The sequence below is a fragment of the Bubalus bubalis genome, chromosome 20 (assembly GCF_019923935.1).
Source record: "Bubalus bubalis isolate 160015118507 breed Murrah chromosome 20, NDDB_SH_1, whole genome shotgun sequence".
In the NCBI taxonomy this organism is placed as follows: Eukaryota; Metazoa; Chordata; class Mammalia; order Artiodactyla; family Bovidae; genus Bubalus; species Bubalus bubalis.
The window spans coordinates 39,108,923-39,122,614 of record NC_059176.1 but is presented as its reverse complement, the minus strand read 5'-3'; the positions used below and the strand labels follow the sequence as shown (position 1 = coordinate 39,122,614).

Genomic DNA, 13,692 nt, shown 5'->3' with positions numbered 1-13,692 from the left:
TGTGCCTATATCTGTGTTCACATTTTAGACTAGGTACTAAACTAAATCTAATAGATTTTTAGAAGTCAGGTTAAAATTCTTGGTACTTCATGCTGTACTGTTTCAAAAATTCCTCTTAATAGGAGATTCAAAGCCATTTAAGATCGTTATGGCTCTCTAAAATTATTAAATATGCTTTACTCAGTTTCTAGCTTTAAAATATAGGATATAAAAGGAGAGAACCTTTTAAATTGAATGGTGAAAGCTTTTTTCCCCTCCTCATAGGATATATGTGTTTCTCTCTTCTATGTTCTAGGTCAAGAATAATTTAACTTTTGGCATGAGCTTGAGTAGCTAAATTTTTAATTTTTTTGTAGGATATAGAAGACTTGGATCATTATGAGATGAAGGAAGAAGAGCCTATTAGTGGGAAAAAGTCAGAGGATGAAGGAATTGAAAAAGAAAATTTGGCAATATTAGAGAAAATTAGGAAGACTCAAAGGCAAGACCATCTAAATGTAAGTATTGTATAAATATCTAGAACCTGAACTTTTGTGGTTAAGTGATTACAGTTGACTCTTGGATCCTAACCTTGCACAGTCAGAAATCCACATGTAACTACAGCCAGCCTTCTATATCCGCAGTTCCACATTGAAGGATTCAACTGCAGATAGTGTAGTATGTATTTATTGAAAAAGTCTGCATTTAAGTGGATCCATGCAGTTCCAACTTGTCTTGTTCAAGAGTCAGCTGTAGAGGAATAATATAAATACAGGGCAATTCAATAAGATACCAACCTCAGCCAGGCCCCTCCATCCCTGCCTTGGTAGTAGGTTCAGTCATATGTTTTATTGCCCTAGTTTTATTTTTTCCCCTAACGTTTCTCATCTACTGATAGTTCCTTTCTACCCTGTTCATCTGTTTTTCTACTCTGTTCATCTGAAATCAGTTACTATCCAACCTGCTTATCCTGTTTTCTCTCTTTACCCTTTTCCTGTGGAATCTGTAAATTTAAATTCAGTCTCTCCTACAAAGTGTAATTCAAATTCTCTCTTCTTCACAAAGCTGGCATCTGGTTTGCTCTGCCATGACAGAACCAAAAGTAACTTTTTCTTTTGACTTAACATCTTTTATATGAAGCAGCATGGTAACAAACACAGCTGTGTGGCTTCAGTTTCCCAACTCTATAATGTGGACATTATGTACCGTTTAGATGATTTCTGTAAATAATAAATGAGAATGATGTATATAAAATGTTCAGTGTAGAGAAATATCAAATGAAAGTCTAGCTCTCCATCTCAACACTTAACTGTTTACCTACTGCCTTTCTGTTAAAGCTATTTATCAACCCCATGAAATCTGAGAACCAGTTCTTTTGTCCTGAGCACAGATTCTCAAACACAGGGAGTGAATTGTTGTGCAAGGAGATGAGAAGTGTTGTAAACAGGAAGATTACTCATGTCGTCAGTCTTACTTACTGTACTAATGTAACTGGCAGATCTTTCTTTAGAGAGCAAAGAAATTTAGCCAAGTCTTTACCTTGATTATTAAAAAATAAATAAAAGCTCGTGGTATTCAAGTTAAAGATAGTTACTCTTACTTTCTATATCTTGTGATTGCATCCAGTTTGTGTGTTATAGTCAAACAACTACAAATTATTGAATACTATCACATGACATATACTAAGTCCTTTAAACTTTGTATATACCTTTGCATTTAATTTTCATAACCACTGTGTGAAATATTCTTCCTACTCTACAGATGTGAAACTGGGGTTTTAACTCATCAAGTAACGTAGCCAGATTTTCTACCTCACCTTAAAGTGTAGTGCAATTTTTAAGGTGCAGCATTTAAAAGTTTACACAGATGTATGGAACAGTCTTTTGGACTCTGTGGGAGAAGGCGAGGGTGGGATGATTTGGGAGAATGGCATTGAAACATATATAATATCATATGTGAAATGAATCGCCAGTCCAGGTTCGATGCATGATACAGGTTGCTCGGGGCTGGTGTACTGGGATGACCCAGAGGGCTGGTATGGGGAGGAAGGTGGGAGGGGGGTTCAGGATGGGGAGCACGTGTATACCTGTGGCGGATTCATGTTGATGTATGGCAAAACCAATACAATATTGTAAAGTAATTAGCCTCCAATTAAAATAAATAAATTTATATTAAAAAACAAACAAAAAATAAAATAAAATTTTACAAGGTCAGGTTTTCTTTTTTTTTTTAATTCAGAAGACATTCTAAATGTTTTTCTTATGATAAATAGTTCTATTCATATTCAGTCTTAGGATAAAATACTGGTGCCTTTTAATCTTCAGAGGAGTTGGAACACTGAAAAGTACTGAAACCAGTTGTATGTATGTGGACATGTTTCTCTATTTCTTAATATGTAAACTATAGATCATTAATATATTCTTGATTATAAGAAAACTGCTTTAGTTAATGTATCATGTTGAGGGTCTTCTAGTATTTTAAAAAATGCATGGAGCGCCTACACATCTATTAAAACGGCCAAAATCTGGAGCACTGACAATACCAAATGGCTGGTGAGGATATGGAGCAACAGGAAACTTTTCTGATTGCTGATAGAAAAATAGTGTCTAGCAGATTCTTTAAAAACTAAACATATTCTTACCATACAATCCAGCAGTTGAGCTCCTTGGTATTTGCCCAAATAAACTGAAAAGTTATGTCCACACAAAAACCTGCACATGGATTTTTATAGCAGCTTTGTTCGTAATTGCCAAAGCTTGGAAGCAACCAAGGTAATCTTTGGTAGGAAAGCAAATAAACTGTAGTACATCCAGGCAATGGAATATTAATCCCTGATAGAAAAAAAGTAATGAGTTGTCAAGACAAGACATAGGCCTGGAGGAACCTTAAATCCATGTTACAGGTGAAAGAAGCCGATCTGAAAAGGTTGCAGACTGTGTTTCAATTATATGGCATTCTGGAAAAGGCAAAACTATGTAGACAGTAAAAACATCCGTGGTTGCCAGGGATTGGGGGCTGGGGTGGGATTAATAGGTGAAGCGCCGAGGACTTTTTGGGCAATGAACGTACTTTGTATGTTACTGTAACGTGTGGATGCATGTCATTATACGTTTGTCCATATCCATAGAATGTACAGCACCGAAAGTGAACCATAAGATGGTGTAATGATGTGTCCAAGTAGGTTTATAAGTTGTAAGAAATACGCCCCTGAAGAATGCTTGATAATGAGGGTGACTATTGATTGTGAGGAGCAGTTATATAGGAAATCTCTGTACTGTCCTCTTAATTTTGCTGTGAACACGAAACTTCCCACCCCAGTAAAACCACAAAAAAGAAAATAAATTTTTAAAAAATTGATGAATTTGAAATAGACTCTTATTAGTTCTAGGGTATTGAAGTGGTCATGGTGATCTGGACATAAATTAGTCTTTTTTAAAAATTTTTTTCAGATGACAAATAGTAAATGAATCAGACCTGTTCCAAATTTGTATTCCTGTTGCAACTTTATGATCATTGATTTAATTTTTTTGACTTCTTAAAGTGTTACGTGGTGATCCATTTTTACAGTCTTATTGTGAATATTTATTTCAGGTTCAGATACCTTAAATCTTTAGTTATTTGAATCAATAAATCCTGGTAAACAGCAAGTTTTATGTTTCAGGGTGCAGTGTCTGGGTCTGTACAAGCTTCAGATAGACTTATGAAAGAGCTCAGGGACATATACAGATCACAGAGTTATAAAACAGGTAAGGACCTCTGGATCTCTGCTGTTGTCCTTATGCCTAAAGTTTTCAGATATAATATAACTTAATTTCTCATAGTATAACTGGACAGAAACAGAAATGTTTATTAACTTTATTTTAGGAATGTGAAATGAAAATGCAAATTTAAGTAACCAAAAGATGTAGGGGATAAAATAGCATGAGTTCACTTATTGTTTGGATTTTTAGAAATTGTTTTTATGGACACATTTTTTGTCTTCTTGTTGATAGGGATTCATAGGATTTTTATCTTCTGGGTATAGAAAGGTACAAGAAATAGCTGCTTTAGAAAGTAAATAAGATGAATATGTTTTATTGTACAAAGAACTATTGCCAAGTTAATTTATGTTTTTTATTCCTTTTTTTGAAACGACAAACTCATAAACATAATCAACTGTTATAGAGAGAGTTAAAATAGGTTTGTTTTTTTTTAAATTATAGTTTGACTTAAGAGTTCTTTCTTAACCAATAAGACTTAAATATTGTGGAACCTCCATAACTGACATAAAATTCCCTCATACTATTGCAGAGAGTCTAAAAGTACTGTATAAGATAAAGAGCCAAACTTTACTTTCTTTGAAAAAAGTAGCATTATAATTCATTCAGAATTTGTCAGAGTGATCAAACCTAAATCATTAGAGCTTACTTAAAAACAAACAAACAAACAAACAAACAAAAAAACCAAACAATCAGCCTCTCCCCTTTATAGAACAAGATAAGTCAAACTTGTTTCTGAGATTATTACAAGTTTTGGTGTCCTAACAGTTCTTATAAGAAGTCTGAAAGTTTGTGTGTATAAACCTAATAAAGTTTAATATTTGAATACTATTTATAGCGAAAATCATCACATGTTTGTTATGGCATTATTTTGTAGTAATTAAAAAATTAAATTAATAACCAGATATATAGTGAGCTTAGTTAAATCATGGCTTATCCATAAAGTAAATTACTGTAGAATTATTTTAAAAATTAACAATAAATTTCTATATACTAAGCTGGAAAAATGCCCCCTGAAAGATTATAAAACTATATGTTAGAGGGATTCCATTTTAATAGAAATGTTTGTATATGCATAGGGGAAAAGTCTTAAGTACATGTGATTTTGCATAATCTTTTTTTTCCTTTTGCAGTGAATGGTAAACAGTTTCTCAACCCCACAATCCTCTTCATGATGACTTTAGTTATCTATTTAGGGCATAAGATACTCTGTTCCATCACAAGAATTATTACATTACAACTTAGCTGTTATGTTTTAATAGCAAAATTTCTTGATTTTGTTAGCTATATAGTGTGTACATTTACAGCAGAGCAATAGTTATAAGATCAAGTGCAACAGTTATAAGTAAAGAGTAACTAACATGCCCTATATCATTACAGGGATTTATTCAGTGGAACTCATAAATGACAGTTTATATGACTGGCATGTTAAACTGCAGAAGTAAGTGCTTTTTTATGCTAACCCACTCTTTTTAATGGTAGACTATCACAATGAGATTTCCTCCCTGCTTAATTTGGTACCTATTTACTATGGCTTTTACTTAGAACTTTAGATCCTGTTTGTATAGAAGTAGTTCTTAGGTTGTTAAAATGAGCTGTTTCTTGGGCTTAATAAGTAATGAGAAAGCAGGAGGAGGAAAAGGAGGGCCAGCTGTGGGAGAAAGTGTTTCATGGAGTTAGTGAGACAATTAGGAACTATACAAACAAAAGTGTATAAATAACTTGATGAGTTAGTATCCATTGTGTACTCGAAGTAAGAAATGAGGAGATCTTTATATAAACAGTTGTAGACAAATTTAGGTTTTGTTAGTGATTTCACTTGTCCTTGGTAAATTTCTCTCATTGAACCCTTTGTCTAATAATTTAGTTTGAGAGAAGCAGATTAAATTTTTGAGTTCTTGAGAAGACTGTGTACATATGACCCTTTCCTTTAGGATAACTGCTAACTTTGCATGCCATTTGAGAAAAGAGATTTAGAATACTGTGATCTCTTCTTTGGACATTTAATCTCAAGGAATTGGAGACTATAGTAATTTGTTTTTCTAGGCACCATAGAACAACTTTAGACTTTCTCTGTTTGAAACTTACCCTAGGGGCTCTGTTTTTAGCTTTTGGAATGGTTCATTTTTGAAGTTAGTGAAGAAAAAAAATCTGACCTTTTTGTTTGAACTGTTTTTCTGTTTTGTAATTCTTAGGGTGGATCCTGATAGTCCTTTGCACAGTGATCTTCAGATTTTAAAAGAAAAAGAAGGCATAGAATATATTTTGCTTAACTTCTCTTTTAAGGTAAGAAAAATTGTAAGGGGACTACATATGCTTCTAATGCAACATATATTTGTGCAATTGCTTTGGAAACTATTTGGTATAACTTGGCAAAGTAGAAGATACTTGTACCCTATGGTCCAGGAATTCTCCTTCTAGATACACAATCTGCAAGAAATGAGTACTTAAATGTGCCAGGAGACCAACACAAGAATGTTCAAAGCAGCATTGTTTATAATAGGCTCAAATAAAAATAACCTAAGTGTCTCCCAGTAAAATTGAGAACTGTGGTATTCATAAAATGGAATAGAGCTATGTACAACAAGATAGATGAATCTTGAACACGGTTTGAGCAGAAAGCAGATCCAGAAACATGTTTTGTACAGTTTCATTTATATAGAGCTCAAAAAAAGGTAAAACTAAATTGTTTAGGGCATGCATTCTCATTGAAGGCAGGTCTCTCTCCTTCCTCGCTCCCCCACCCCACACCCAATGCAGTGAAAATTGGACCTTGGAGTGAAAAAGGCTTAGATGTTAAGATGGCCTGTAGCCGTTCAAGGGACCATAGTATGTATATACACACACACTATGTCTGAGGTGTTAAAATTTGATGAGGGAGCAGGACAGGGAAGAATTAGGAAAAAAATACTCTTAAAAAGGCTTGTTAGTGGGACAGAAATGAAAAGAAGGCTGAGAAACATTAATGGATTCATACTTGGAAATGAAGATGTGAGTACCATACAGTTAAGATAGCAAGTACGTCTAGGTAAGAGGGAGGGAGTTGTGAGCTGAAAGGGACATCTCGGGGCTTCTTGGATACTGGCTGTTGTCTGTTTCTTGACCAGAGTGGTGGTTGTGTGGATACAGTTTCGTGCTAATGTGTAACAGTATACCTATATACTTTTCTAAATTTATGTGTTGTATTTAACAACTTTTTTTTTCCAAGTTGCTAAGAAACAAAAGTTAAAGAAGAATGGCAATGGAATCTAGATAAAATGTATTGATTTACTATGGACTCTGGATAAGTGTAGTGGTTTTAAGCCTTTGTTTAAAAACATTGCGAAGCGTTTCTAAGGGATTATGTTTTAATTATTTGGAGTTGGTTTTTGACTTGTTCTGTGAAATTGAGAAATTGTGTAACAGCTGTCTTGCAGATAAACATTTTTTTTCTATTTCAGTTAGACTTCAGTACATTTTAGTGTGATAGAACGAACAGCAGTCCTCAACTTTTTGGCACCAGGATGGGTTTCATGAAAGACAGTTTTGCCACAGACTGGGTCTGGAGGTGGTTTGGGGATGATTTAAGTGTGTTACATTTTTTGTGTTATTCTATTATTATTACATCAGCTCCACCTCAGATCACCAGGCATTAGATCTCGGAGGCTGGGGACCCCTGCTATAGAAGGCTTGAGGACGTGAGGCATCTAAAGTGTAATCCCTGTTCTTTAAGGACCTGTCGTCTTTCTGGAGAGAAATCTGTGATGAAAACTGAGGCGCTCTGGAGATCATGATGGAGAGTCTGGGAGCTTACCTTTATGTAGTTAAAAAGGTAGCAGGGGTTTTTAGGCAGGGGTAGGATTGATCTATTAGGCTTTTTACTTTATTTTTAAAAAACAATTAGTATGCCATCAGCATCAGAGTAGGGTTTGGATAAGATAGAGTAGACTTCTGGGAGACAAGCTGGGGGCATTGATTTTAATCTGGGCGGAAGAGTAATGAAGATTGGTAGTGGTAGGAATAGATGAAAGTAGATGAATATGGGCTTCCCTGGTGGCTCAGCTGGTAAAGAATCTGCCTGCAGTGTGGGACACCTGGGTCTGATCCCTGGGTTGGGAAGATCTCCTGGAGGAGGGAAAGGCTACCCACTCCAGTATTCTGGCCTGGAGAATTCCATGGACTGTACAGTCCACAGGGTTGCAAAGAGTTGGACACGACTGAGTGACTTTCACTACCATTAGATAAATATGAGATGTTTTGAAGGAAGAAAAGACATGAAAGGATACTTTTACACTTGCAGAAAGGAGTAATTTTCTGAAAGCTGCTTGTTTGTGTGTGTATATTCTTGTTTGGGCTTATATCCTCATTTATGATTGAACTTTCTTCAAATAACCCAAATGTCAAATGTCACTATTTTCCCACAGCTTTGTTATTGTAGAAATTATTGAGCTATCAGCTGGGTTACCTTCCTGGGCATATATTTACTGATTCATGTGGTGCAAAGAACCTAGAAATGTATCTTTTTTTAAAATGCAAATTTTTATTTTATTTATTTTTGGCCATACTGTGTGGGTTGTGGGGTCCCACTTCCTTGACCAGGAATCAAACTCTGGCCCTTGACAGTAAAAGCATGAAGTCCTAACCACTGGACTGCCAGGGAATTCCCCTATGTAAATTATTTTTAACTTAAAATCTAAATAATTAAACCATATGCCCAATACCAAGCTTAAGAAATAGAACCATATCAGTATCTTTGAAGCCCAATGCGGGCCACTCCCCTCCCACATTCTCCTTTCAGACATATCTTTAAAGGAATATGAAATCTTGACCAGGAAACTGTTTGAGACTTGTGACTGCGGATAGTGTTTTCACTATATTTTCTTGCTCTAGATAGAACTTCAGGGAGGACAATCTGGGAGGTAAATAAATGGCTGAGATTCTGTTGGATTTGTGTTTCTGGACCATGGTTTCTGATACCAGAAAGAAGGGCCTTTGCTAGGGTTGAAGTATTTAAGAGGCCTGGGAAGGTTAAGATTGCCCTGAGCTAACTGGCCTTGTGAAGAGGACCTTAAACTCAGTTGCCAAGTTATAAGTATCTCAATTCATAGATTTTGGAGTATAGCAGATATGACTCAGAAAGAAGGATCCACAGAAGGAGCAGGAATAGTATTCGAGGCCTCGAATGTCCACAGTGACACCTTGAGGGTCCTGAAGAAGAAGAAAATGAAACTTGAGATACAGTGTGACACCAGGTTGGGAAGGCGAAAGAGGCCAGAGGGTATTAGATTTGTCAGCGGCTTGGTTAGGAAGTGGTGGTCTGGCTTTTCTGGCCACGTGTGAATTACAGAGTTGAATTCTGAGGTAGTACTTTAAAAAGAGTTTGTTTAGACAAGTCTGGGTTCATCTAGAGAATAGCAGCTGGGATTAGAGATTCCATGCCATGTCCTAAGATGGTGGGATTGTAGATTTGGAGAGGAGAACATGGGGGTTTGTGATAGCTTGTCTTCAACTATTTGAAGGACTGAGGATGAGGAAGTATTAGTTTGATTTTGTTTTTGATGAACACAAGGCATGGCAATTAGTAAGTCAGACTGTAAAGTGACGGTTTTCAACTCACTATAAGGAAGTGATTTGTAACTATTTAGAGCCATCCAATGATGTAGTCATTCAAAAATAGAATGCTCCTCATCATTAAGAATAGCTTGGAAGGCCTAGACAGTTTATTTCGAAATTAGATAACTGTGTGAGATCACTGTAAACTCTGATCTTCTTAGTTTCTGAGTTAATACACCACAGTAACTCGCATATCTATATTTTTGTTTTTGTTTTAGATACACAGCATGGCTCGCAGGATTTTAGTTCCCCCACCAGGGATTGAACCTGGCAGTGAAAGTGTGGAGTCCTAACTGCTGGACTGCCTGGGAATTCCCTCTCATATATCTATTTTAACAGAAACCTTTTTCTCTTGCCCCCAGTGCCTGTACCTACCCTCCCCCACCCTGACACCTTATTTCTGTAAAATTTTGGTTACTGAGTTCCAAGGTACAGAGTTTGTGGAATAGAATCCCTAAGTTTTGATAGAGTAGTTAATCTGAGGCATTACTTAAAGTGAAGGGAAACCTCACTGTCACATAATGAATTGAGAGAGGTTTGTAGTCACTCATAGGGAATCACACATTCAACAATCTAAAATATAGGAAATTAAATCAAGTTGTGCTTTACCAAACTTTGCATCTATGCCTTTCTTTATTGTAGAAAAAAGGTGAGCTACTTATTCAGAAGTAGATTATAATAACTGTCATTAAGTTGGTTTCTTGTGTGGATAGATTTCTTCTTTTTCTGCCTTACAATAGATAGCTAAGATTACCTGTTCTACCCATCAGAAGTATGTTTTTTATCTCCCTCTCCTATTAGGATTTAATTTTCATAGTTTATATGTTCCTCAGAGCCTTGCTGGAGGATGGGTAAAGGTAGGGAGTTAAACAGTATTTTTGTATTCTTAGAAATAAACACTGTTATTTTTCTGTTTCTTAGAAGTAAACATTGTATTTTTGCGTTCTTAGAAATAACTGGATGAAACAAATGTTTGTTTAGCTGCTTTACCTGCAGATTGATTTTTTATTTAAGGGGCATTAGTTGTTGACTAATTCTTTTTTATTTGAACATAGAAATTGGTAATTTCTCTTAGACTTCCTGACATATCTTCATGGGAGGCAGTATGCCGTTACCTTGTTCCTCTGTTGTAGTGGCTGGGACCTTTTTTGGACTCATCTGACACTGACACTTTGTCAGAGGCCAAGACCTCTGACACTCTGAGGCTACCTCAGCTACAGTCTTTGCTTAAGTTCACTGAGAGAAAAAGTTTTGTTCTGGAAACCTCAGTTTCCAGGACTGAAAATTTGAAAGAATTGTGTAGCTTGAGAATTAACTAAGATTCTTTTCTCTTATTTTGCCTTCTTTATATGTTTGTCAAGCCTGATCTTTGCCAAAGCGATCATCTATTGACATTTAATGTTGTTATTGCTATTTGGGTTTCAATCTAGTGTCTCATTCTATTTGTCCTTGAACCATCTCTTTTTTCTCACTTTGTTCAGATTTTTGAGAAATTACTCTAGTTCCCCTGCCTCTATTAGCATGGTGCTTATCATTCCTTTACTCTTTACTACCTTACAATTACAACGCATATCCTTAGCTTGTCAAAGTGTAATATATATTTGTTAGTGTTTTTCTTTTTCCTTGTCAACACAGAGAGCTTAGAACATGTACTCTGTGCTCTTGTTGTCATTCCTTTTAGTTCTATATTTATCTAAACCCTTACATGTCACTATTACATAACTCATCAGTATTCTTTTGGGCCTGTGTATGTATTAGCTCTCTTCATGGTCTTTATTCTCCATGTTTCCATCTACTACCTTACTCTTGCTTGAAGAATATCCATTTTTGTTTCCTTTAGAGTGGGTCTGCTTATAGGAAAATATCTTTATTTGGATTTCATTTTTGAAAAGTATTTTCATTTGGTATAGATTTTTAGGTTGGAAATTCCTTTCTTTCATTACCTCAAAGATGTCATTCCTCTATTATAGCTTCCATTGTTTCTCTTGAAGTATTTACAGTGGGTAAATCTTATGAAATCTTTAATCATTTTTAGAAAATTCTCAGACATTATCTCTTCAAATATTACCTCTATCCCATTCTCTCTTCTTCTAGAACTCTACATATATGATTAGCCTTTTCAATTCATTTTCCTACATCTTGCTTATTATCTGTATTTTCCACTTTTTTCTCTCTTGGCTTCATTTGGGATGCTTTCTGACTTATTTTTCCAGTATACTAAATTTCTCTTCCAGGTCTCCACGGTAGTTAAACTCATCCATCAAGTTATTAATTTCATTTATTTATTTCTAAGCTTCAGAATTTCTATATAGTTCATTTTTATAATTTTAGTTTTCTTGCCATGGTTTTCAGTCTTGTCTTTTCTTGCACATATTCGCTTTCAGTTCAGTTCAGTCGATCAGTCATGTCCGATCATCACTCTTTGCAACGCCATGGACTGCAGCTCACCAGGCCTCCCTGTCCATTTCCAACTCCTGGAGTCCACCCAAACTCACGTCCATTGAGTCGGTGATGCCATCCAACCATCTCATCCTCTGTTGTCCCCTTCTTCTCCTATCTTCAATCTTTCCCAGCATCAGGGTCTTTTCAAATGAGTCAGTTCTTCATGTCAGGTGGCCAAAGTATTGGAGTTTCAGCTTCAACAACAGTCCTTCCAGTGAATACTCAGGACTGATCTCCTTTAGGATGGACTGGTTGGATCTCCTAGCAGTCCAAGGGACTCTCAAGAGTCTTCCCCAATACCCTAATTCAAAAGCATCAATTCTTTGGTGCTCATCTTTCTTTATAGTCCACCTCTCATATCCATATGTGACCATTGGAAAAACCATAGCTTTGTCTAGACGGACCTTTGTTGTCAAAGTAATGTCTCTACTTGTTAATATGCTATCTAGGTTGGTCATAACTTTCCTTCCAAGGAGTAAGCATCTTTTAATTTCATGGCTGCAATCACCATCTGCAATGATTTTGGAGCCCAAAAAAATCAAGTCTGACACTGTTTCCACTGTTTCCCCATCTATTTGCCATGAAGTGATGGGACTGGATGCCATGATCTTCGTTTTCTGAATGTTGAGCTTTAATCCAACTTTTTCACTCTCCTTTTTCACTTTCATCCTGAGGCTCTTTAGTTCCTCTTCACTTTCTGCCATGAGGGTGGTGTCATCTGCATATCTGAGGTTTTTGATATTTCTCCCGGCAATCTTGATTCCAGCTTGTGTTTCATTCAGCCCAGCGTTTCTCATGATATAAGTACTCTGTATATAAATTAAATAAGCATGGATACAATATACAGCCTTGACTTCCTCCTTTTCCTATTTGGAACCAGTCTGTGGTTCCATGTCCAGTTCTAACTGTTGCTTCCTGATCTGCATACAGATTTCTCAAGAGGCAGGTCAGGTGGTCTGGTATTCCCATCTCTTTCAGAATTTTCTACAGTTTATTGTGATCCACACGGTCAAAGGTTTTGGTGTAGTCAATAAAGCAGGAGTAGGTGTTCTTCTGGAACTTATTTGCTTTTTCGATGATTCCGCGGATGTTGGCAGTTTGATCTCTGGTTCCTCTGCCTTTTCTAAATCCAGCTTGAACATCTGGAAGTTCACGGTTCACGTATTGCTGAAGCCTGGCTTGGAGAATTTTGAGCATTACTTTACTAGTGTGTGCGATGAGTGCAATTTTGTGGTAGTTTGAACTTTCTTTGGTGTTGCCTTTCTTTGGGATTGGAATGAAAGCTGACCTTTTCCAGTCCTGTGGCCACTGCTGAGTTTTCCAAATTTGCTGGCATATTGAGTGTAGCACTTTCACAGCATCATCTTTCAGGATTTGAAATAGCTCAACTGGAATTCCATCACCTCCACTAGCTTTGTTTGTAGTGATGCTTCCTAAGGCCCACTTGACTTCACATTCCAGAATGTCTGGCTCTAGTGAGTGATCACACCATCATGATCATCTGGGTCATGAAGATCTTTTTTGTACAGTTCTTCTGTGTAGTCTTGCCACCTCTTCTTAATATCTTCTGCTTCTGTTAGGCCCATACCATTTCTGTCCTTTATTGTGCCCATCTTTGTGTGAAATGTTCCCTTGGTATCTCTAATTTTCTTAAAGAGATCTCTAGTCTTTCCCATTTGTTGTTTTCCTCTATTTCTTTGCACTGATCACTGAGGAAGGCTTTCTTATCTCTCCTTGCTATTGTTTGGAACTCTGCATTCAAAAGGGTATATCTTTCCTTTTCTTCTTTGTTTTTCGCTTCTCTTCTTTTCTCAGCTATTTGTATGGCCTCCTCAAGAGCCATTTTGCTTTTTTGGCATTTCTTGGGGATGGTCTTGATCCCTGTTTCCTGTACAATGTCACGAACCTCCATCCATAGTTC

The 13,692-nt window shown here is 36.4% G+C and overlaps 1 protein-coding gene across 1 annotated transcript in view; it reads left to right on the top strand.

The window, feature by feature from the left end:
• The window catches only part of UBE2Q2 (ubiquitin conjugating enzyme E2 Q2), a 65,665-nt gene that overhangs the window by 27,431 nt on the left and 24,542 nt on the right, over positions 1-13,692 (top strand). Inside the window, exons 5-8 of the mRNA XM_006044393.4 lie at positions 357-497; positions 3,641-3,725; positions 5,118-5,178; positions 5,933-6,023. Coding sequence (XP_006044455.1) covers positions 357-497; positions 3,641-3,725; positions 5,118-5,178; positions 5,933-6,023 — 378 coding nt within the window. The remainder of the gene's footprint in view (positions 1-356; positions 498-3,640; positions 3,726-5,117; positions 5,179-5,932; positions 6,024-13,692) is intronic.